The 25,925-nt window shown below is 38.6% G+C and overlaps 1 protein-coding gene across 3 annotated transcripts; it reads left to right on the top strand.

Moving 5' to 3' along the window:
* The first annotated feature begins 577 nt into the window (after positions 1-577).
* On the top strand, positions 578-25,925 carry LOC132177410 (MADS-box protein SVP-like). Of its 3 annotated transcripts, XM_059589710.2 has the most exons (8): positions 578-611; positions 22,886-22,947; positions 23,031-23,130; positions 23,227-23,268; positions 24,245-24,283; positions 24,359-24,492; positions 24,807-24,876; positions 25,579-25,925. In XM_059589710.2, the coding sequence occupies exons 2-7, from the start codon at positions 22,925-22,927 to the stop codon at positions 24,835-24,837; spliced, it is 369 nt and encodes a 122-aa protein (XP_059445693.1). In that variant the 5' UTR covers positions 578-611; positions 22,886-22,924; the 3' UTR covers positions 24,838-24,876; positions 25,579-25,925. The 3 variants fall into 3 exon arrangements, with proteins under 3 accessions (XP_059445693.1, XP_059445694.1, XP_088371291.1); XM_059589711.2 differs by having other exon boundaries at positions 24,362-24,492; positions 24,807-25,925; XM_088515165.1 differs by having other exon boundaries at positions 24,807-25,925.

Below are 25,925 nucleotides of genomic sequence, written 5' to 3'. Positions count from 1 at the left end.
GGAAGATCTGCTAAATTAATCGATTGTTGTCTGAAGGGTAGGTTCAATTTCAGCTTATGTTTCATATTTTTCCATATTTTTTTGGGGGGAGAGAGCAAGTGCAGTTTGATTTTTCATTTTTTAAAAGAACTTTCTTCGTTCTATTATCCTCTCTCTTTCTGGTTTACTCTCTCAGTTTAATTATTCTTTCTGATTTCCTACATGATTAACATTAAATTAGCTTCTCCCTTTCTGTATTTTTCATGCATAAGAGTTTAAATTTGCTCTTTCTGAGATACTTGGGTTGAAACTTTTGTTAAAGATAATTGTTTCTCTTTTCTACAAGCATAGTTTGTAAAGCGCTTTACTCTTCCTAGAAATTACTAAGTTGGGACTGATAATTTTGATTGGTTTCATGTAAAGGGTCGGATCATTTTTCTTCTCTAAAAAATGACGAGGAGGAAAATCCAGATAAAAAAGATTGACAACACAACGACAAGGCAGGTGACTTTCTCTAAGAGGAGGAGGGGGCTGTTTAAGAAGGCTCTGGAGCTCTCAACTCTCTGTGATGCTGAAATTGCTCTCATTGTCTTCTCTTCTACTGGAAAGCTCTTTGACTACGCCAGCTCAAGGTTTCTCTCTCTTTCTACTTTGAGAAACATTTAGTTTTTCTACTTATAGTGTATCTATGTATGTATGTATACATTTTGATCGTTTTATTCATGCACTGTCCAATAGTTTTATCATTTCTTGATATCGTGGAGTCCTATCATTTCTTGAGAGGGAGGGAGAGAGAATGAAGATCCGAGTCAAACAACAAGACTGAGCAAACCTAAAGAGGGAGTGACTGAAAAAATGTACTAGGATACATCAAATAAAGAAACTTAAGTACTGCCGAGTCTTCTGCTTTCTGCAAACCACAGTTTTCAACTTTTAGAAGAAGTGAAGTTAATCTTACCATGAAGGGTTTAATGTGTCGCTGCTACCTATTTGCCTTTTCGATCACTCCAATCAAAGAGAAGTTGACAGCATTTATAAAAGGACGTCTTCATAAAATATAGCACTAATTTAGGCGCATACTTCAGAAGACAAATTCTTACCATGAGGCCACAAACTTATAATTTTGTTGTCGTGTTCATCTCCTCAGTTTACACATGTCGTCCTACATTGTAATTACATTCTTCGATTCACTTGAAAACTCTTCCTTTCTAGCAATTAGTTATAGGTGCAATAATAGAGTTGAAAATTCTGATAAAACAACGATAAAAAGAAAAAAAATTAACTTGTGATTGCTGCCACCTTTCTTGAATCCATCTTAATTCCCTCGCTAGAGATCACAAAACCCAAAAACACCAGACTAGTTGTGCTAAACGGTTCAAGTTGTTAACATATATAGGCTCCATTTTGTTCTCTCCTTCTAAATGATTTGCTAAAAATGCAGCAAGTGTTGATCTATCCTATATGATCAGTCGACCTGTCTTGCCGGTTCATCATGTAATCTTTCCTTGAGGGTTAAGTTAGAGAACAATAAAAAGTAATCTCTATTTATTATCTGCATTTATTTTTAGGCTAATATAGGATCATAGATCTCTAATTCAGAATCTTTCCTTACTAGAGTCGACCTAGTCTTAGAAGTGATAAAGACCTAACTAGTCTCTTATGCAATCAATAGTCTATTGTTTTCTATTTAAAGGAAAACTATCAATAAGAAATATATGAGTTGATTATCATTTTAGAATATGGTTTAATGTGTTTTTAGAGGTTAAGGCTCTCTCGAAATAGCTATTAAAGATCACGGCTCTCTCGATTTCTAGTTGGTTCACATCAATTCATCTTTCATATTCAATAAAAAGAGCTCTGTCACTCAATAGAGACGTTCAAAAGAGTCTCTCCAGGGGCTGCTTTGGAGCCCACCTCCGCATTGCATTCGGGCAAATCATACTTGCTCATTGATTGACTAACGCCCTCCTCCCGCCGCTTTTTCTATCCACAGTGGCTTCCACGTGGGTGTTCATTGCTCTAATATCAACACATATATGCTAAGAACCATCCCTTTTCATTACAAGGGTTGGAACAATAACCCCTTAGCAATAAACTCATCTACTTGCCTTTGCAACTCTTTTTGCTCCTAAGGATTCATTGTATGAGGTGCCTTGTTAAGAGGACTAGCACCAAGTATGAAATCAATGCTATGTTATTTCACGTGTAGGGCATCTTTAAATTCATGGCATAATGTATCGTATCCATGATAAGAGGCAACTCATTTTTGTGCTCATTTTCCTCTAGAGAAATAAAGGCATTGGATAAGTAGACTCCACTAAGGCCTTTTCAACTTCGGCTTTTGACAACAAAATTTTTCCCTCTCCCTTTAGGTGGCTTGGGACAACTCTCCATTTTATTTGGCCTAAACCCACCTTCACTCTATCTTTCATAAAAGAATAAATATTTTTAAACACATCATGAATAACCTTTCTATCATATTGTTGGGGTTGACCAAGTAACAAATTCCATGTGTTCATAGGAATGTGACACTTCAGCCGAACCAAGCATTGCTTAAATACTTGTACCTCATTCAATGTTTTCACTATCTTTGTCACAACAACTTTCTCTATTAATGATAACATCACATACTTTGCCATGAGATCATGTAAATGGCCTGCTCCCGAGCTCCTACAAACCATTAGAGATTCTCCTTGATTGGCGTATGACTTCTTCTTCTTTCCTACCTACTCATCAAATATTGGCTCACCTATGTGATTCTCTTCATCTACAATTTCCTCCACAAGAGAAATAATTATATGCTTACAACAATCCGAAGTGGTCTGACCAAATCCTTGGCATTTAAAATATCGATGATCAGTAGGAGAGTTAGGGCAATTAGAACCTAAAAATCCAAATTTCGACCCCTAACAATGTGGATAACAATTTAATGCAGTTTATAATATCAATTTTAATTAAACAAACATTAATATTAAACCACAATTACAACAATTATCAACAACATAATTTTTGTTGACAAAGAGAAAAACCTTGACGACTTAAGAAAAAACCTTTTTGAGGCAGTCAAACCTAGGATTCCACTATGAAGAATAATACAAGGACATAGATACTTACAATCCTTTGTAACGGTAAGGCTCCTAGCGCAGATGAGCTCCTCACTCACCTCCTTGGGTTCTCACTAGGCTCTAGATCCTCACTAGTCAAACTTATCATAGAATCTTTATCGACTCACCAATAGACTTCGTTAATGAATAAGCGTGTAGTAGCACTATGGTTTAATTCAAACTCCAAGAGCCTTTAACATATGAACACAGCTTCATGGCACACACCTCAAGTTATCTTGTGTATCAACACATCAAGATACTTGGTACGCCAAAAACTGTCTCTTTGCTACGTTTAGGTTCTCTAAAAAATTGTGCTGTTAGAGATATAGAAAGATTGAGCAAAACTGGTATTTTAAAGAACAAAATCGTGTTTTAAGTTGTGGAATCCGGACATGTAAAAGTCATGTCCGGACATGATTAGGGTTACATTCCCAAACCACCCTTCATGTCCGGAGAGTAGCCCACATGCTAGGGAACACGCTGTCTCCGGTTTTCCTTATGTCTGACATGTGTCCTCCATGTCTGAACATGATTGCTAGTGATGCTGACTGACCTGGTCATGTCTGCAGGTATGTCCGGATAGCTTAGGGAAGATTTAGTTGTTGGGAGCTCCTCATGTGCTCAGCAACCCCATATGTGGATGTGACTCAAGCTAAGCTTGTGTCCCAACCACAATTCTGTAGGTAGCTTGGAAACAGACTTAGATGGAACCATATTCAGCAAGTATGCTACTGTTTTTAAAGCATATCCCCAAAAAGAAACATGTAGAGTAACAATACGCATCATAGCTCTTACAATTTCTAAGAGTGTTTTGTGTCTTCTTTCTGCTGTACCATTTAGTTGAGGAGTACCCAGTGCAGTCAACAGTGATATAATCCTAACTTTTCATAAATGGTCTTTGAAGTCCTTGAGGAAGTATTCATGACCTCGATCAGATCGAATGGCTTTAATATGTTTATCTAATTGTTTTTCGGCTTCAACCCAAAACTCTTTGAATCTTTCAAAGGCTTCAGATTTCTTATGCATTAGGTAAACATAACCATACCTTGAGTAATCATTAGTGAACATGATGAACTACTTATAAGGTGATTCACAGTATGCACTAATTCTAACTTGAACTACTTATGGGACCACATACATCAGTATGCACTAATTCTAACGAATCTTTGGCTCCATACCCTTCTGCAGAGAATGACCTTTTCGTCATTTTACCTTCAATACATGATTCACAGGTTGGGTAATTCCCAAAGTTCAATGGGCCCAGAAGCTCGTCATTAATCCGTCTTTGAATCTTCTTTGAGTTAATGTGACCAAGATGTAAGTGCTAAAGATGTGACAAAGATATGCTTCATTAGTTGAATGAACTTTCTTTTTTAGTGGTAAAGTATCATGAGTACTAAAACAAAATTGTTAATAGAATATAAAGTAGGAGGAATAATATACAAACCATCATTATACTAGAACAAATAAATAAATTATCCTTTTGTATTATCGCGGTTTCACTCAAAATAGAGGCATAACCGCATTTACCCTAAAAAATCACAAAAATTAAATTCCTACGTATATTGGGTACATAGAGACGAATTAATAATATTAAAACTCTTGAATTGAAATAAATTTTAGAAATTCCAATGGAGTCGATCGGAACCCTTGTCCTATCTCCAAGTGTCAAGCACATCTCTCCATTCAGTTGTCTGGTTAGCTGTAACCCCAGCAATGAATTGCAGACATGATTAGTTGATCCTGAAGTCACTCACTAGGAATTTGTTGGATTCACAACTAAACACGTTTCAACCAAGAAGGAAGATTCTTTACCTTGACTTCTAGAAGCAAGACACTTGGTTCAATCTTTCTTCCAATGCCTTGGCTTACACCGTGGTAACATTTTCCAATATGTTTGCCTTTTGTTCATTTCTCGGCTTTCTTAAACCTGTTGGCAAGAACTTTGCCCACTTGTTTAATCGGCTTCTTCTTAAAACCTTTTGGCTTAGAAGTAGAAGGCCGAGCAATGTTAAGTGAAGCCTTGGTCTTGAGGATTTTTTTGCTACGATAAACTCATTCATTAGTTCAACCAATGTGCAATCATTTTTACTCATTGACACATTCAACCTGAACTAATTGAATGAATTAGGGAGAGACTGTAGAGCAATGTCTACTTGAGATTCTCTATCAATCTTAGCACCCAGAACCTCCAGTGTATTAAGCATGACGATCAAGGCTAGACAATGTTTTCTTATTAGAGTACCTTCAGCCATCTTTATATTTAACAAAGATCTCATTGTTTCTTCTTTCGCTTCAAGATTTTGCTCTACAAACATTTCTTTCAAGATGGCCATCATGTTAGAAGCGTGATCAGAATTTTGAAGTTGATGTTGGATCACGTTTGATAGAGAGGCCAAAACATATCACTTTCCATTTCGTTGGATTTCTCCCAGCGATCATGTCGTGCTTTCTCATCCTCAGATGCATTTGCTGCTGCATCATTTGGAAAAGCCTCGGTCAGCACATATTTGTGCCCCTTAGCTGTGAGCACAATGTCCAAATCACATTTTCAATCCACGTAATTAGGACCTGTCATCTTATTTTGATTCAAATTAGTTGAGAAAGGGCTAAACGAAGACATTCTTGTTCTGAAAGTTTTTTAAATTTGAGCATACATCAGACATATATATTTAACATCTATTCATCAAACATATATATAAAAGAAGGACTTTTAGGGTTGGATGCCTAGGGCATGTAAAACCATAGCTTCCACCTCCTTAGTAGTTGACGCATAGGACTAGGGATTAGCTCACTGGCTCATGCATCCACTGCATGTCCCTTGGGCTTGGATTTTATTACTAGCCAAATTTCCCTCTTATGCATTATTCTGCACTGTTTCTCTCTAGCCCATGTTTTAATAAAGTAAAACAAGCAGCCGAAATAAGAAAGCTATATTGGTTAAATTACATTAGCTTGGTGCAAAACTCGTAGCGCCGTTGTGTGGAAGATGACTCCTCTTTGCCTCATGTGGTGCATTTGGAACAAGAGAAATGCTAGACGTTTCGAGGACTCGACTAGGAATATCGAGGACCTTATTCATTTTTTCTTGTACACCCTTTTCACTTGGATTGCTGGTTGGCTAGCGCCCCTAGTGATCAGCTTCCATGATTTTCTTTTTACGTTCTCTTCTTTTTTTTCTTCTTCTTAGTCGCTCTCTTGTATACTTCCGGTGTACTAGGGTTGCGCCCCTCTGCGCTTTTGATCTGTATATCTTTACTTATCAAAAAAAATTACATTAGCTTGGTGAGAGACCTAAAGAGAAGAATAAAACTAGCTTCTGATAGTCCCGACTTACCTAAGTCACTATTTAATTACAATTGAATCTAGAAAAGAATTTAATTGCACTCTAGTTTATATTTTTGATTAAAACAATTAATCCCTTAGATTTATTTAATATTGACTTTTGATTCCTCAATGAAATCTTATGTAGCAGAATTAAGGACAAAGATACTGCCACTTAATCCTCTACCTCTTTATCCTTGAGTCACTGATTTTATTATTATTATTCCCATACTTGTGAAAGCCTTATCACATGTACATTATTTTGGCTTGCCCAACCAAAATACCTTGGTGAGGCACTCGAAACAATTCAATCCATAAAATCTATCTCAATGAGAAATTTTGTTTTTTTTTATATAAGTAATGATGCATTAAAGAGCGCAGAAGGGTGCAACCCAAGTACACAGGAAGTATACAAGAGAGCGACTAAGTAGAAGAGAAAGAAGAAGAGAACATAAAAAGAAAATCAGGGAAATTGATCTCTATGGGAGCAAGCCATCCTGCAATCCACATATATAGCGTATACAAAAAGAAATGTACAATGTCCTCAAGGTTTCTCGACAAATCCTCAAAGCATCTAGCATTTATTTCCTTCCATAAACACCACATGAGACACAGGGGAACCATCTTCCACACCACCGCGCTTCGGGATTTACCACCCGACCACCAACTAGCTAACATCTCCTTGACGCTTCTAGACATAACCCAACACATGTTGAACCGAGAAAAGACAACATCCCACAAAAAGCGCGCAACCCCACAGTGAAGAAAGATATGATCCACAGACTCCCCTTCCGATTCACACATGCAACAACGATTAATTACCACAATGCCCCTCTTCCTAACATTGTCCAAAGTAAGGGATTTCCCAAGGGCGGCTGACCAAGCAAAAAAAGCCACTCTCGAAGGAACCTTAGTGCACCAAATACTTTTCCAAGGGAAATGGATGGGCTCTTTAAGAACGATCTTCCTGTAAAAGGAGCGAACCTCAAACTTCCCTTTTCTAGAAGGAATCCACCATATACGATCTTCCCCTTCCCCCCGCAACGAGAGCGAATACAAGAGCGAGAGAAGGGAGGCTAAAGCCGCCTCCTCCCAATCATCAATTCTTCGAATAAAGGTAACATTCCAATGAACCATACCATTTATACTCTCCCTGATGTTCGCAATGGAGGCAGCCTTGTTGCTAGCTATTTTGAAAAGGTTGGGAAAAGCTTCCTTGAGGGACAAATCGCCGCACCAAATATCCTACCAAAAATTAACTTTCAACCCCAAGCCAGGATCCAATCTGAAATGACGTTGAAACGAACTCCAACCCCTGCAAATGTGTTTCAGTAACCTCACCCCATGCGAACCATGAGGAACTTTAGAGCGCCAACCTCCCTGGGTCACCCCATACTTTGCTACTAAAATCTTTCTCCACCAAGCCTCTTCTTCATTGACAAATCTCCACAACCATTTCTCCAAAAGAGCTTGATTAAAAAACCGCAGACTCCGGATCCCTAAACCGCCTTCCGAAATCGGGCTACACACCTCGTGCCAGCTAACCAAGTGGATCTTAGGCTCATCGTTGAGCCCCCCCCAAAGAAAATCCCGTTGAATCTTCTTAATGCGATTCGCCACAGAGATAGGGATAGGAAAGAGAGACAAAAAGTAAGTGGGAAGGTTGGATAAAGTGCTCTTGATGAGAGTGAGCCTAGCTCCCTTGGACAAATACGAGCGTTTCTAGGGGGGCAACCTTCTAGCAATCTTCTCAATCATGTCTTCCCAAATAACCAAAAGCTTGAAAGAAGCCCCAAGAGGAAGACCCAGATACTTCAAAGGCAAAGAACCGGTGCCACAACCCAGAATGCTAGCCAACTCACCCGCCTCACCTGATTTGGCTCGATTTACTTTTAGCCCAGACACCGCCTCTAAGCCAAAAGAAGGGCTTTAATGAATCTGATTTGGTCAGGAGTAGCCCCACAAAAAACCAATGTATCATCTGCAAAAAGAAGGTGAGAAACAACAACCCGTTCCGACTCTCCAGCACCCACATAAAAACCATTGATGAAACCCCTGCTGATGGAAACATTAATCATCCTGCTGAATGCCTTCATAACTAAGATGAACCAAAAAGGTGAGAGGGGATCACCTTGTCTCACCCCACGTGAACTCTTAAAGAAGCAGGAAGGAGAGCCATTGATCAAAACTGAAAACCGCACAGACGATATACAATGTTCAATCCATAAGCACCATTTCTTGCCAAAGCCGCACCTCCTTAACATATAGAGTAAAAACTTCCAGTTCATATGGTCATAAGCCTTTTCCATATCCAACTTGCACAAGAGGCCGGGATCCCCTTCTCTGATACGGCTATCAAGACATTCATTGGCTATAAGAACTGAATCCAAAATATGTCTGCCCTTGACGAAAGCATTCTGAGAATTGGATATGACCCTATCCATAACTCTCCTCATTCTATTGGCTAACACCTTAGCTATAATCTTGTAGATCCCCCCACAAGGCTAATTGGACGGAAATTCTTTAGATCAGAAGCCCCCTAAGCCTTCGGAATAAGAGCCAAAAAAGTAGCATTAAGGCTTTTTTCAAATTTACCTCTACCATGGAACTTCGCAAAAACAACCATAATGTCCCTTTTGATCACATTCCAACAATCCTGAAAGAAAGCCATAAAAAAACCATTCGGGCCTGGCGCCTTGTCCCTATCCATTTTTTTAACCACCTTCCATACCTCCCTTTCCTCAAAAGGAACTTCCAAACTAGAGGACTCATCAACATCCAATCTGTCGAAGTGAAGGTTATCCAACCTCGGTCTCCAACTGAGAGACTCCGTGAAAAGCGACTCATAAAAGTGGGTGATATGATTACTAATAGCCTCTTGATCCGTAGAGCCATTGATATTCAATGACTCAATGTAATTCTGCCTGCGATTGGCATTAGCAATCCGATGGAAGAATCTCGTGCACTTGTCCCCCTCTTTCAACCAACGGATCCTAGATTTTTGCCTCCAACTAATTTCTTCTTGAAGGAGGGAGGATTCTAGCTCTCTGGCAAGCGCCCTTTTCCTCTCGATCTCCTCGATAGATAAGCCCCTCTTTTCTTCCGCCCTATCAAGAGCTTTAAGATCATCCATGCGGGCCTTAACACTCACCCCCACATTGCCAAAATCTTGGTCATTCCATCTCTTAATGTCCTATTTGAGAGCTTGCAGCTTCTTAGAAAGGATGTAACTTGGGGTGCCATGAAAATCATACGAGGCCCACCAACTACGAACTTTATCCACAAAACCCTCCGCTTTTAGCCACATATTCTCGAATTTGAAGGGTCTTTTACCTCCCGAAAACGGATTGCACTCCAGCATAATAGGAGCATGGTCGGAGCAAACCCGAAGCATCCTTTTTTGCCTCAGATCCGGATGAACAACCTCCCAATCCGTAGAAACTAGAAACCGGTCAAGCCTAGACCAAGAGCGACTATTGGACCAAGTGGAGATCTCCCCAACTAAGGGAAGGTCCATGAGGCCCTGCTCCGAAATGAATTCACCAAAATCCCTCATGGTAGCTCGAGAATAAACTCCCCTCGATCTTTCGCTTGGATAAAGAGTAACATTGAAGTCCCCACCAATACACCACGGCATATCCCAACAACTCATAACCCCTGCCAGCTCCTCCCAAAGAAGACGTCTAGAATTGACTCTATTAGGCCCATACGCCCCCGCGAACGCCCAAACAAGACCATTCGCCACATTTTTGAAAGAACAAGCCGCCACATAACTGCCCAAAACAGCATCAATCTTCTCTACTACCCTCTTATCCCACATTAGCAAAATGCCACCCGACGCCCCTCGAGAAGGAACATAGCACCACTCCACATACGGGCAGCCCCAAACACTCCTCACTAAGCTGATTGAAATACAATCCAATTTGGTCTCTTGAAAACAAATTAAATCTGCCTTCCAGCTTCTAAGCAGATTTCTAACCCTCAACCTCTTCACCCTCTCATTCAGGCCTCTCACATTCCATGAAATAATCTTCAGCTTCATGAGTTAACTCGATTGACCCTCCCCTTATTCCTCTCCTTCCCAGCATAACCCAAAAAATTAACTGAAGACTGCAAATTAGTTAGCTCTCTCTCACCTTTTTTGACTACAGATGTAGCCTCCTCCCCTTCCATTTCATTGTCCTTTTGGTCAGCCATAAGCATCCCAATGGTGGCTTCGAGCTTCCTTTCATCTCCATCACACGATAAACCAACCTCTTTACAAACCTGAATAGTGAAAACCTTCTCCTGACCCTCCATCAAATCCTCATTCAATGAATTTGGAACACAGGACACCTGGGTCGAGGATACCACTACTGCAGGGGAATCTCCGCCCAAATTTACCCCCGGCGCCGTGCCCAGAATACCCATCATAGAACCACCCGAAAGTTGTTCCACCAAGCCGTACCCCGATAGTTCCACACCTGAGGCTGTTCCAGCAACACCCCCAAAGCGCTCCGACGGCTTCCACCTTACAGCCTTCTCCCCCAAAATCCCCTGACCAGAGCCACTCGACCCACCCTTTGAAACACCTTGATCATCGTGTCCGAGAATTGGAGAAGGAGAGTCGTCAGAAAGTAAGTCCATCTGCGATTTACCCCGAGGGCTCGAGGCAGAACCCATTGTCGACTTAGCCTGAGCAGGGGTACCCACCATCGCACCATCACCCCAACCTCCCCCCCTCTCCTGATTCATCCTCGCCAGCTCCTTTTTAGGCGAGTCCTTTCTCATCGGCACCTCTGTCGTGGCCGCTGGGACGATCGACATGCGTGAAGCAACATGACTCTCCTTCACAGAGTGAAGCAGCCTGAAAACGAGCATTTCAGCAGTGCCGGTGACGCTCGCCGGAGCTCTGGGATCGGCTGCCGAGGAGTCCTGCGCATTGTCCGGCGTACTCACCGATTCCTTTCCTGCTCGCGACCCCTCCCCTCTCTCCAAAGTCCTCGCCTCCTTGTCCACACTGGCTTGCAACGGCCGGGCCAAGATAATCGGGCCCTTATGGAGACTGGAGCCCAGTTTGGGCTGAGACTTCTTCCTCCTATAGTAGCTCTGGAACTCTTGCTTGGGCTCTCCTTGATTCGAATTGGGCCACTCCTTAGACTTGTGTTGGGTCGTGCCTAGGGTGTGTATGACCCCTAATACCTGTCCACCTTCACCAACACCTCCTGCCTTGGGTAAAGTGTTCTGACTTTCTAGATATTTAAAAACAATATCTAGCTTTTCCAAACCCAACTCTACCTCCCCTTGTAGCCTGTTCAACGACTCCTTCACATTTATTAGTTCCATCTTTACACAAAAGAGGGACTGTGCATCATGACAACCATTCCTCTCCCCTCCCTTCACGTAATCTGCTCCAAATTTCGAAGCTGTCTTCTCCTCCCAGGGACACCAAATGCATACCGGAGATGGTAGGCAACTCGTCGGAGCCCTATTGATCTTCGCCGACATCTCCCCTTCCTTCAGGTTGATCGTTCCTGCCACAACAGCAGAAAAGGTCCTCTTAGGACCCTCCCCTCCGCCACCGACAACCTTCACTGGGGCATTGACCTAAAGCAAACCTGGCCCCTGGTTGACAGAAGCACGTTCTCGCTTGTCCCTCTCGACAGAAACCTCTTTCAACCAACTAGGCATCCTAGCAATTGGTTCATGAAATGAGTTAAAACACTCCTCTGCCAATTGCGTCGACTGCCTCCACACCTCCGTGAAGCTCCTTCTTCCCACCCCCTCCTTCTCTTTCTTCCCCTCCCTGTCCTCCCTTCCCACACAAAGAGATGATTTCGTGAAACACACCTCCCTGATGAATCGTTCCCAGCCTTGACCATATCTTCCTTCTGGAATTATGATTGAACCACACCTATGCCTACCATCGAATTCTTCTATTGTCAGGAAACGCCCATGTCTGTTGGAACATATCTGTGCAATAATCTGTGGATACCCTGCTCTGGATTGATCCCAAAAGACCTCAGAGGTTTTCACTACCACTAAGTCCTCCACTATCCGCACCAACCACAGCAGTTCGTCCTTCTACAGGAAAATGGACTTATGCCTCCTTTTGCTTTTTTCCAAGATCCTCACCCCTGATGCTCCTCTCTTAATCAACACCTCAAACACTTCGGACTCCACGAACCACCTCCTCGGACCAGCCATGAACAAAACTATATAAATACTAGACACTAGATCAGGACTCACGCGCCACCCACTCGCCGGCACTTCAATGAGAAATTTATTATCCTTTCAAAGAAAATGACATTGATTTCTTCTTGAAAAAATCTCTCTCCCAATGCTACATGTGATTACCCAACACAACGGGAATGTTGACTCTAGTAAAGGTCTTATACATAGATGTACCTAAGTAACCTCCATTTCACATATGAGTACACAATCCTTTAAGGATTTGGAATCAATATTATAAGTAGCCTTTAGGAGTTATTGTCTTACCTATTGATAGTATTTTGTGAAAAGACAACTTCTGTGTCCGTTAGTGCATAAAACCTACACATTAACCCGAAGCCTCCAGCTTCTCTTGATCAAGGTAGATCATTAAGATTCGATATGTATAGTTATACCAAAACATAATCCATCCCATCATCCAAAATAGATACACCAAATTGAATGACATCACATAACAGTAAAACATTTAATCATGATAGATACATTATACATGATAAAATATCCTAACATTAAGTTTTACAATAATTGATCCCCCAAAAGTCTCTCCTTTTTGTCACCAAATCACAAAGGGACAAAAACCTCTGCAAAACAAAACGATCAAGTGATGTCAAAATCATCACATGTATGATTTAAGATAACATCTCAAAATGTATAAAAAACAACACCTGTAAATTGTGTGTGTGCGCGTGCATGAACTCATGTGTGTGTGTGTGTGTGTGTGTGTCTTGATCCAACATAGTGCAAATGGTCTTCACACCTGACTTGATATGATCAACAATAGTTTGCAAATGGTCCAATTTCTTCATATTTTCTAGCACATTCCCATGATTAACAACAACTTTGGACATCCTAGTTTGACGTTGAGCTATTGTAGTGAACGACTTCATAATGTCTGGAAGGAGATATCTGATGACGATGAAGAAGCACCATGATCTCAAGCAACTTCTAGAGTAGGCACAATTGTAGTTGGCAATCAATGCAGATGAGCATCTAACTTTTGGACTGTTGCCATGGCCTTCCCAAACCTTCCAAAAGGAACATTCATATTCTCACTAGCTAGGATGTTTTGTTGATGTGCGCTTTGAGGATCTTTGAGATAAGACCTTGAAATGGTAGGGAACTAGCATTTTCATGATGACATGGGTACAAAAGCAAAAAGAAACCCACGGCCAAATGCATAGACTAGTTTCCCCTACCAAAACCCATTTCATTATTCCTATTGATGAGCCAAATGTTTTGTAACACAATCTTGGCTAAAAAATGCTCAAGAGTCCTCAAATTAACAATAGGCAGCTGCTTTTTAGACTCATACCACTGTAAACCTGTGCTAGGGTTAAAACTAGCATCATCTCAACCTTGGTAGGATGCTGATAAGTGACTAGATATTGAAACACATGGTTTTGGCTAATTAGATTGGGGTTGACCTAAAGAGTGCTGCCTATAACTTGGCCTTAAATAAGGGAGGATAATTGAAACTCATTGAACTGATGTTCGCATAGAAGTCGTGAACAAGCATGATGTAGGCTAAGTGATGTAGATCGGCAAGCCTCGTCTGCAAGCTTGTCTACAGCCCGTCCGGATGGGCCTGAACCCGAGAGCCTCATCTGAAGTCCTCGTCCGGGGACCATCCGGACGCCTATGTTATTTATCGTGTTTTTTATATTTTATATCTGTGGCCATCCGGATGGGCTTAAGTTTCGTCCGGACGAGCGCCATAGAGTTTTAATTCAATTTAGTTTCATACTTTTACTAAGTTTTGGGTTTGGAGACCTATAAATACATACTTTATAGACCCTAGAATGCAGTTGTTGTTTATGATTGAGTTTTGTTCAATAAGAAGCGTCAGAGTTGAGCATTCTTCTGTTTTTTCTTCAAAACCTAGAGAGTATCTAGCGTTTTAGAGAAGATTTCTTAGATCCTTTGATAGTATCAAGATCTACAAATACCTATCCGTTCTTTATTGCTATTATTCGCTGTAGCCCACTAAGTCAAGCTGCATCACTAAGGTAGGCTCAAAGAGACTTGGTCACTAACATCCTTGAAAGATGGTCACAATAAAAGCAAATTGAGGCCCTTCAAAATCGTCAAGCTTGACTTCACGCTCAACCACAAGTGAGCGTTTCCGAATCTTTTGAGTCATGGCTTTCATCTCCTCTCGAGTTCTTTTCTTGGTATTCGACATATCATGCAACAAAAAAGGCAAACAATCAAAAAACAACTAGCATAAACATCAATCACCAAAACAAAGGTGATGCACAACCAAAACTCATGCTTGTGTGTGACCATCTACCAACTCTACCTAAGTGAGACACTCCTCACAATCACTCAAACTCCCTAAACCTAAAAGAATCAATGAGTATGATGTTTAATGCATGATCAAATTAATATGTTAGCACACAATCACAAATATTTCAAAACTACCAAAACCATCGTTTTAGGGTATTTTGAAATTCAAAATCAAACGTTCATTCCATCTTAATGCATACAATCACAAGGATTTCAAAGCAATCAAAAACAATAAAAATTTAATGTTATTTTGAATACGTATGCAATTTCATACATTCACACAATGCAATCAAGTAAACATGTTATAACAAGAAAATTATCCTCAATATACATTCTTTAGATATTAGTCAACCAATTATCACTCACAAATCAGCAAAGATGCATGAATACTAAAAAATTCCAACCCAGTCTAAAACCTAGGTTTTGAACTATAGATAAAAATCAACAAAAGCAAAAACATGTTCGAGCTATGAAAACTTGCAACAATTCGGATTGGAGATTTGATTGATGAATTGATGCTACAAATACTCCCAAATCGCCCACATAACATCGAGTGCAAGAGAGAATGAGAGTTCGAAAACTAGAAATGAGGGAAAATGAACGATTTTCGGGTTTGAAAACTCAAGTCTAAATCTCCCGCAGGGCAAGTCTGAACATGATATCAACTTGTCTTGACATGGTCAAAGAAGCTTGGTTCCTATCATGTAGCCAGGTTTAGACATAGCAATAAGCTGTCCGGGCATAAATGTCTAGAGAACAAAGTTTCCCTCAAATTACCAAAACAAGAAATTCACTCTTCATGAGTGCAATACTCCATCAAACAGCACAATAATATGTCACATCATAAAAACAATTCCGATTAATGAATGTTAAGCATGCACAATTTTCAACACATGAAAAATTGACTTGACATTTCACACACTTGATGGACACAAAACAAATGACACAGAATTTCATGATATGATCAATTGGCTCAAGAATTGTGTGTGTGTGCGCAAAATCCCAAAAACAAGTGTGAGACCATAACTTGAAGTGGTAGGTAAGCTATATCAACAAACACCTTATGAGTAAGGTTGACATGCAAATCAAAAAAAAAAAGTAAAAAATTATCATACTAGGGCCTAGACACCCTCATCCAAACACTCCCTCTAAAACTCAGAATGAGCTAAATCATGTCCGTTAGTGGCCGTATGCTTTTGCAATGAATTGGTCACTAACTGTTTCTTTAAGGACAACCAAAGAACATTACACATATTCCTTCATTGTTTTTCCATTTTGGAAATGTCTCTTAAACAAAGATGCATAAGTCTAAAGGCTGGGGTGCATAGAATGTAGAGGTTTTTAGGTTATAGGTTCAACTAGCTAGTGGGTCAATTTGATCGATAAGCTAGTCAACCTCTCTTACATGGTTTCTTACCAAATCCATACCGATGTGGTCAAACGTAAGAAAATGGAATCCAAAGTGTGCAAAAGAAAATCCATGATTGATATGACATATCAATCATACAATAAGAATGCACACAATCCATCAGAATCATGAAATTCTCATGTTAAAAGTACATAACCAAAAATGTGTGATCACCACTCATAAAAGAAATTGATCTTTTGATGAATCAATCTCTTGTGCTAGTGACACGTAGAACCTCAAAAAAAAATATCCTTCTTTTCTTTCTATTCTTTTTTCTTTTCCTTATATATATATATATATATATATATATACAAAACAAAAAAAGAAACATGCAACATGATGCAAGCACATAAATAAGGAAAGATTAGAATGAGAGAAAGAAACACTAAATGTCATGGATGCAAAACATTCAAAAAGAAATAAAATGCACAAAAGCAAATAAAAATACATGATCTAGGATGCAGATGAGAATGCATGAAACCACAATCCTAATATAATAAAGGACACCTACACTAGGTTGGTCTCTTGCGTCTCCCCTTTATAGGGTGAATAGCAATCCCTCCTAAGTATGTTTCGATTTTTGCTGGGAACACCTTGTGAAACCTTAAGCTTGTTTAGCCTAAACACAACATCCTAAATCATCAAGACAAGCTCACCTAGGTCAATCTTAGGTGGGGGACTTTCTCTCTTAGGTTGGCTAGACCTAAGTTGGTAACAATGAGGTCAAATGTGACCCATTTTACCATAGTGATACACTTAGGGATAGAGCTTTGTTGAAGTTGTCTCCTAGGAAGGTTGACACCTTCAACCTTGGACTTCAAGGGAATTCTATCTCTCTTCCCTTGGCCTACACTCTTAAGTCCTTCAGATTGTAAAACACCATTCCCCCTTATCCAAATTTCTTGAACAAATATCCTCAACAACAATAGCGAGCACAAACAAAATCTTCCCTTGAGTACCAGGTGTGTCTTTAGAATATAAGGCATCACTGTCAAAACCAAGGCCATGTGTATCTCCATATGGTTTTTGAAAACTCAATAAGTTATCTAGTTTAACACAAAACTCATGTTGCACATCATACTACGAAGCAACTAATTAATCAATTTGATCCACTAAGTCAGAGTTTTCAATATTCAAGGAATCATAAGCAGAATTTAATACATGCAATTGTTCAACCAAAGATTTCCTTTCAAGATTCAAATCAGCCAATTGTTTAAGCAAAGATTTGTTTATCTTTTTATGTTTAGCACATTGATAAGCACCGAATGTTGTACATTCAAGCCCCTTAATTTGCATATGTTAATTCCTTAGCGTTGTTATTTGTTTGATTTTGTTTTGTTTTTATGTTTTCAGGTTATAAATAAAGATGCAATTAATTCCATTCATTTTGGGCTTAAAAGCACACTTTGAGAAGACCTAGAAGATATGATTAAGCTTAACCAATCATGGTTAAATTTAATCAAATAAAGGAAAGGATTAATTCGAAATTTCTCAAATTGGAGTCAAAATCGGATTAGATTCAATTTGGGATTCTGCATACGTCTCGGTATTTTGGCCATAACTTTCAGCTCAAATATCCGATTGAGGTGATTCAAGCGGCACTTGAAAGCTAACTCAAATTTCTACAAATCATTGTGAAATACCATTTTCCTAATTCGGAGCGCCGCATTGCCAAAATCGCCCCGCAAGATAGGAACGCAATTTTGGGTGGATCCTATTCCGATTTGGACTTAGGTTTTCTTTATCCTAATTGGACTTGGACTTAAATCTCCGAAATTTATAGGATTACTAGGGCTTCTAGGACTCTCCTAAGCCCTATAAATAGGCCTCTAAGCATTGAGAAAAGACACACCGCTTCTAGAGCAAAATTCAGTAAAATTGTCTGTAAAGCTTAGGAGATCATGAGCAGCTAAACCCCTTCGTGGGGTGTTGATGTAACCCTATCCAAGCACAATGGTTTGATTGTATTTAATTTCTAGATTTTTAATTTATGCATGTTGATTGTATAACTATGAGGATTGCTACAATTGATTTATGTTCTTCATATTAAATGCAATTGTTCTTAAATTTCAATATCAATACTTGTGAAATTCTTCTCTTGTCTTAGAAAGTATTTTACTTTTATTGAAATCAAATCATTCTTGTTTTCTGTGATTATGAGGATGATGGTTATACAATGGGTTTAATTGATATATGATCAATAGGATTTGATAGGCCATGCTTAGGGAAGACGGATTGTACTACACCCTAGTTTAGTGTAATTTAGGTAGACAGTCCGTGCCAACCGAAGATGGGTTACACTTATTCATTGATTGTATGTATCCTGTTATAGAATTTGATAATTTATACCTAGGGAAGACGGGTCGTACCGCGTCTTAGTGGTTAGGTGGACGATCCGTGCCAACCGAAGATAGATTATGCTTATTCTTTAATAAGGTAGTTTCTTGTTTATTTATAACATGCATAGAATGAATTTATAGGATTAATTATGATTAACCATTGTTGTGCGGATAGAGGTGAAGTCAATACCCTACTCTATCTCTCTTATTTTAAATCTCTTTTATTTTCATGCACTTTAGTTTTTAAGCAAATCAAATCAAAACCCCTTTTAATTAAGTTAACTTTGATCTTTTAATTTTGATAATTAAACCCCTGCAGTCCTTGAGGTTCGACACCCTCTCTATAGCCGTATCCTACAAAGATTCGTCCTATTGCGAGTGGTTATTTTTATAATTGATATTTTTGGTCACAAAAATACCACATCACACATTATTTAAACACTTGGTTATAAGCCTTTTGTAGATCAGTCTACTAATCAGAATCAGCTTGTGATTCGCCATCACAAAGTCTCGTAAAAGCATGAAGGCTCAACCTCACTAGGACGACTTAGATCATTCACCAAATTGATGAAATTCATATAGCTCATGTTCATTGATGGATTAAGGGCTTTACCCTTTGCATTCAAGAAATTAGGATTAGCAGTCCTAACATGCCCGAAGCTCGAGCATTTGAAGCATTGAACGCTCATGTCCTTCCTACACTTCTCTCTTACCTTGGGTCACTCTTAGGGAATCACCCTTGGTATCATTTGATTGAAGGTTCTTGAAACCCTTGTTGAATTTTTAGAAACCTCTTGAATTTCTTGGCAAACAAAGTTGCGGCCTCTTCATAAGATGAATCCTCATTAGAGAACTCAACTACCTTCTTCTTTGAGGATATCAAAGTCAACTACCTAAAATGACCATTGATGCTAAGACTTGAGATGATTAACCACCAAGCTACGAAATAAATCCCTCAAAGAAAAATTAAAAACCTCTGTATGGATAAAAAGTACTATTAAAATCAAGCTTGGTATTAGACAAACACAATAAACACCTCCATAAATGGTTGAGAAAGCTAGTATCCCAGTTAGAAATGATGGACAATGGCAAGCCATGAAGATGGTAGGCCTCTCGAAAGTCCAACTAAGTAACATTAACTGCATCAAAGGTCTTCTTGCCAGCTATGAAATGAGTCATCTTCGAGAAGTGATCCACCACAACAAAGATAGAATCATTACCCTTTTGTGTTCTCGGCAACCCCAAAACAAATTTCATGCTCACATTAGTTAAAGGCTAACCAGGAATATTAAGCGGAATGTACAATCCCTCATTAGTAGCAGTACCTTTAGACACTAGACAAATCCAACGCCCCTTGCGAAATATGGCAACCTCCTTCCTCATTCTAATCCAACAATACTAATCCAACATAAGTTTTAGATTCTTGTCATATCCCACATGCCTTCATTATGTGGCTATGAGTAATCCTCACACAAAGACTACCCTTTGGAACACACGATTGATTTCTCTTGAACATAAAATCATCACGCATGAAATAAGTGTCTTATTGTTTTTGTCGCCTAGTCACTCACAATAAGACCAAAATATGGGTCAATATATAAATAATCTCTGAAGAAATCAAACCCTAGTACCTTGGTTCACATAGAAACCAATAAAGATGTCTTTCTGCTTAGCACCTCCACCATTTTGTTCAAGGCACTAGAATTGTGCTAGATAACAAAGGAAAACTAATGAATGTATGTTGCCCAAAGTGCATGTCGAGATGGGAGTTCATCTTAACTATTACTTAAATAAGCCATAGGTGTGCCACCCTCACTTAAAACAACCCCAATTCCAATCTTGGGTGCATTATAATATAACTCAAACAACCGAGAAAAATCTTGCAAGTCAAATACAAAAGCATTATTCAACTTGTCCTTAAGGGTTTTACAAACCACAATTTAGACCACAAACACACAACAAAATAATAATACACAACAATGTGTTGGGAGATTAATACATTTGGGGACTCCTTTTGTAAGCCCATAATATAGCATGTTGAGACACCACACAACCCAAAAGCTTAAGCTCATGGGTTCCGGCCCAACAATGCTATATTAACCACTCACACTTCTTATTTATTTTCAATGTGGGGTTCTATTAATTTTTCACTCACACATATACTCAACAATCTTCCTCTTATGTGTGAGTCCATAACCACATTGGACCAACTCTCCCTCGCTTATGAGTCTTTTTACATTTTGTTGAAACAAGTGGCTCATATTTTACTACTGACCCATTGGGTGTAATTTGTTTATGTGGGCCTAGGGAAAAATAAGTTGTTGGGGGTATTTTGGAGTTTTCCAAAACACTTATAATTAGGATCTTCCTATAAATATGTTATGTTGTTACCCTAAATCATTGAATAGTAAAATATAGCTGCACTCTCTCCTATGGACGTAAGCACATTGCCGAACCACGTAAATTTGTGTTTCGACTCTCTCTTGATCTCTCTCCTTTCGATTCCATATTATTCATCATTGTTGTGCACGATAACAACAATTTGTATCAAAGCCTAATTCTACGATGGTTGGGATTGGCACATCTTCTACGAAATTCGACATGATGAAGTTCGACGAAACTGGTAATTTTGGGTTATGGCAGAGACGTGTCAAAGATTTGTTGGTGCAATTAGGGATGGTGAAGGCGTTATATGGGACGAAACCAGAAGGGATGGCGGACATAGATTGGAAGGAACTTGAGGCTTTGACGGTGGCTACTATTTGGCTTTGTCTGGGAGATGACGTCATGCATCATGTTATGGACGAAAAATCTCCGGTGACAGTTTCGTTGAAACTGAAAAGTCGGTATAAGTCAAAGTCATTGACGAACAAGCTCTATCTAAAGTAGCGGTTTTACGGCTTGAAGATGGCGGAGGGCTCGGATCTGAGCCAACACATTTACGTGTTCAATCAGGTAGTCGGCGATTTGAAGAGGGTTGATGTGAAGTTCTGAGACGAAGACAAAGTGTTGATGCTATTGAATTCACTCGCAACTTCTCTTACGTATGAGAATTTGGTTACAACTATGACATGGGGGAAAGAGACCTTGGAGTTAGAAGACGTTACAGGAACCTTGTTGGCTTTTCATCAAAGGAGGAAAATCAATGATGAAAGTTTTCAAGAAAAAGGGCTGGTTGTAAAGGGTAACCAATAGCGTGGAAGTAGTAACAAGAGTGGTTCGAATGGCAAGAATTCTCTGTCAAAGTCAATTGCTATAAGTATGGGAAGAAATGGCACATAAGGCAGGATTGTCCAAAAAGGATGAAGAATAAGGACGACGAGAACGAAGGTTCCTCATGGTTTGTGAATGTAGTGGAGGAAAATTTAGACAATACTTGTATAGTTTTGTTTGCACATGTTTGCGGTTGTAGGCGTTTGCTTGTATAGGCACTCTCTGACTTTTATCCTTTAGGCCATCTTATTTTTTAGGGGTTACTTGTCAATCTTCAGTCCAGATATGGTGTAAAACCCCTCCTTTACAGCCTCCAATAGAGAATCAACTTGTGAGCTAAAAACACCAAGTTCTTATGTATGACCGGAAATCAAAATACCTCCATTGGCTGGTGAGCTCAGGCCATAGTTTCACAATGGGAAAGTGATTGATGGGGGTTGGCTTGGTTGAAAGATATGCTGTTTTCATCTCTATTCTATATGGCATTTTTAGTTGACATGTTAAATTGTTATTGGGCTCTCTTTTCAATAAATTCTTATTTATCCAAAACAAAAACAAAAACAAAATCCCACGCCTACTCTATCTGGTTGCTCTAAATGTAACTACAAACACAGTATCCACAACACAATTCATCTATACCGCTAAACTTATGGGGGTTTACCTTATTTCCAATGTTTTTCATTCTTATTTCCCTAATTTCTATGTAAATGTAAATGCAGGTACCTGTAAGTAGTGTCATCATAAGGAAACATGATTCAGAAGTATTTACTAAACCGTAATCTGAAATTTTCATGTAATTTTTTGAAACTTACATATAAAAGAAAATTATACCATAATATGAAAAGCTAGATGCATTTTCTGGAATAAGTCTAACAACAAACTACTTGTAGCAATCCCAGAATGATAACCCTAAAATTTACAACATCCTTAAATATTTCTAAGGAAAGGCACGAAATCGATCCATTGTTATATAATATAATACTGAAAATCTTCATTAATGGAACCTCTTTGTGCCCTTCCAGCTTGAGAACGGAGCCTGCACCTCGTTGAGCAATGAAATCATGGAGAAGACTCGTGAACTGAGGTATTATGTTATAACGACATTTCTATATCAAGTTGTTATACTCAAAATTAATTAATGTACAAAATGATTACAACTAATTGCAGGCAGATGATGGGAGAAGAGCTCCAAGGATTGAATATGGAAGAACTAAAGAAACTAGAGGAACTTCTTGAGGAAGGCTTGAGTCGCGTTTTAAAAGCAAAGGTTGTCTCTCTTTGTTGTCTCTGCTTGCTGGCATTATAATGGAGGGATGAGATTTTTGTACTGTATCTTAACATGAGAAGCTTTTACGTGTTTCAGGATAAAAGATTCCTAGAAGAGATGAGTGCCCTTGAGCGGAAGGTGATCAAGTGCTAAACTTTAATTTCATATGACATGCATTTCATGCAATTATTATATATAATTTAGGAAGATATTTAATGAAAAGCATTTTCATACTGATATTCGTGAATACGTAGAATATTTAATTGAAATGTGAGGTAAATGAAAAAGACAAAGTTCGAGCTCATGACCTTTACTATAATACCATTTTAAATTACTAACTATCCCAAAACTTTAACTTGATAGGAAAAAATAAATTTAATCATTTAATTTATATTTTAACACGTATAAAGTTGCACACAATTACAGCAAAGTATTTGATAACTAGAAATGAATAGGTTGATGCAAGTTTATAAATTAAAATCAAAGAAATTTGCCTTCCTTTTGCCAAGGCCTTTGTATGTGCAGTGGCTTGCTCAAGCATTGGGAATGGTGTCTCACAAAGCTAACAACCACCATAGAACCTTTAGTGAAATCATTTTGGCCATAAATCCAGCACCATATGCTATCTTAAACCCATTTTCAAATAACATGCGAGTGTAAAAAAAGATAGTCTTACATTGGAAAGATATATTTAAGAAATGTGAATGGTTAATATAGCATTGTTGGGCCTAAACTCATAGGCTTAAGCTTTTAAGTTGTGTGGTGCCTCAACATGCTATATTATGGGCTCACAAAAAGACTCCTCATGGTATTAATCTTCCTAACACTTACAATTAGGCTTACATCGGTTGTTAGCGTTAATCTGAACATTTGGAAAAAAGAGGAATTTGAGGTTATTTTCTAGAAGAACCAAAAATGTTTTAAGGCACCCAGGCTCACTAATTAACATAATCATTTTTATGTCCTGGGTATTTCCAAAAATATTTTGCTCTTTGGATTTCTATGTTGTTGGTTTTGTTCACTTGTGAGGAGCAACTGTCTATTTGTATTTCTTCTTGTTCTTTAATATCTCCCTCTTTCTCTCTCTCTCTCTCTCTCATTTTTTAATATGCAGGTATCCCAACTGATGGAGGATAACCATCAACTAAAACAGGTATCAGGTCTTGAATTTCTCTACTTTTTTCTTTGTTTCCCTACTTTCTCAATTGATGGAAAATGCCTGTTTCAGCAGATGGAGAAACAGTTTAACATTAAAACACATGCAATTGAACAAGGTCAGTCAACTGAGTCAATCACCAATATTTGCAGCTCAGCTGATCCTCCTCAAGACCAAGACAACAACGACACTTCTCTCAAGTTGGGGTAAGTTTGCAACATTACAACACTAATTAACTTTGTTTTTCTGGTTTTCTGGTTATAATATGTAGTTAGAGTATTAAGATTTCAATCCAGGGATACCTTCATTTAAATTTTAATATTTAAATTTTAGTAGTTGGAGCATATAGTTTAAGTTTCGATTCAACAATTTGACCAAACAGATGGATCTGTCCTAGGGTTTAACTATTTAGTTAATATATTCTAAGCTTTGGTTGGAGACACAATGCTAAGACATATGTAGCATGTTGATATCGAAGAGATACTATAATCATCTTGGTATATTTTTCTATGTCTTGCAGGTTACCTTTCCCTACTGATTTTGAAAGATAAAAGAAGGTCAAGAGTACATGGGACACATTTTCTTTATGGGTAATACTATTTAGTAGATTGGGTCATCTTGTATAACTGCCATATAGTTAGATGACGTGACAAAAAATTAGCCAATGAATCAGTACTTGTGAAAATAAATAAATAAATCGAGTGATAATCAAATGGCTGATTATGACTGCACATGATCCAGGTATATAGTAATTATACAAGAGTCTACTAAACAGAATTACTCTTTCTCAATTTAACAATCGATTATCAAAAGCATTGGAAAAATAAATGGGATTCTACGAAGGAAAGGATATGGATTCCAGACATAATGCAGAATGACAATAAATGGGCTGAAAGGTTTGTTCCCAAATGGCCCATTAAGTAAAAGATCACATGCTATATTCATTTTCCTATTGATAAATTGTATCGATCAGTTAATGTCAAGCATAAAAATGTTTTACCAAGTTGATTATAGTTAATTCATAGATTATATGCTATTGTAAAGCAAACAAGGGCAGTCTTTCCACTTCTATATCTTTTGATATCTTAAAATATTAACCTTCCCATTCTTCAGGAAATGCTCAACGCTTCCCATTGAACTTGAACATACAAACATCTTTCTTTTTTTATATGCTGCTTCAAATGTATTGCTTTGATGAGAGGCCTGGTGACCTGAATGCAGTGCAGTCTATCTTAGATTGTTAATGCCGCCTTAGATTTTCTGAAGTTTTCTGATTATGTTCATTCTCGCAGATACAATGATGAAGTTTCCATTTTTTCTAACCATTCTAGAGCGTATCTATAAGCATGCAGAAACGTGTAGTGTTTGAGGGAAAAACATTGCTATGGTCTATGGAGTTTGTATCTTCAGAAAGCTATTCGATTGTGCTTTAAGTCCATGAATCAGGAGATTCCCAACCAAGTTCAAAATGGAGAGGCAAAGAGAAGGAAGAAAAGTTCTCTATCAACATTCAGTTCTCTGTCAAAAGATAGCATTTTTGTCCTTCCTAGTAATAGGTTATATATTAATTTCAATAATTTGTATCTATCTTGTCATGCAATAGAATTTCTCTGTACATTTTGTAAATAAATTGAACATG

The sequence above is a fragment of the Corylus avellana genome, chromosome 4 (assembly GCF_965113065.1).
Source record: "Corylus avellana chromosome 4, dhCorAvel1.hap1.2, whole genome shotgun sequence".
NCBI lineage: Eukaryota > Viridiplantae > Streptophyta > Magnoliopsida > Fagales > Betulaceae > Corylus > Corylus avellana.
The sequence above is the reverse complement of the archived record's forward strand: the minus strand, read 5'-3'. Positions and strand labels throughout refer to the sequence as shown.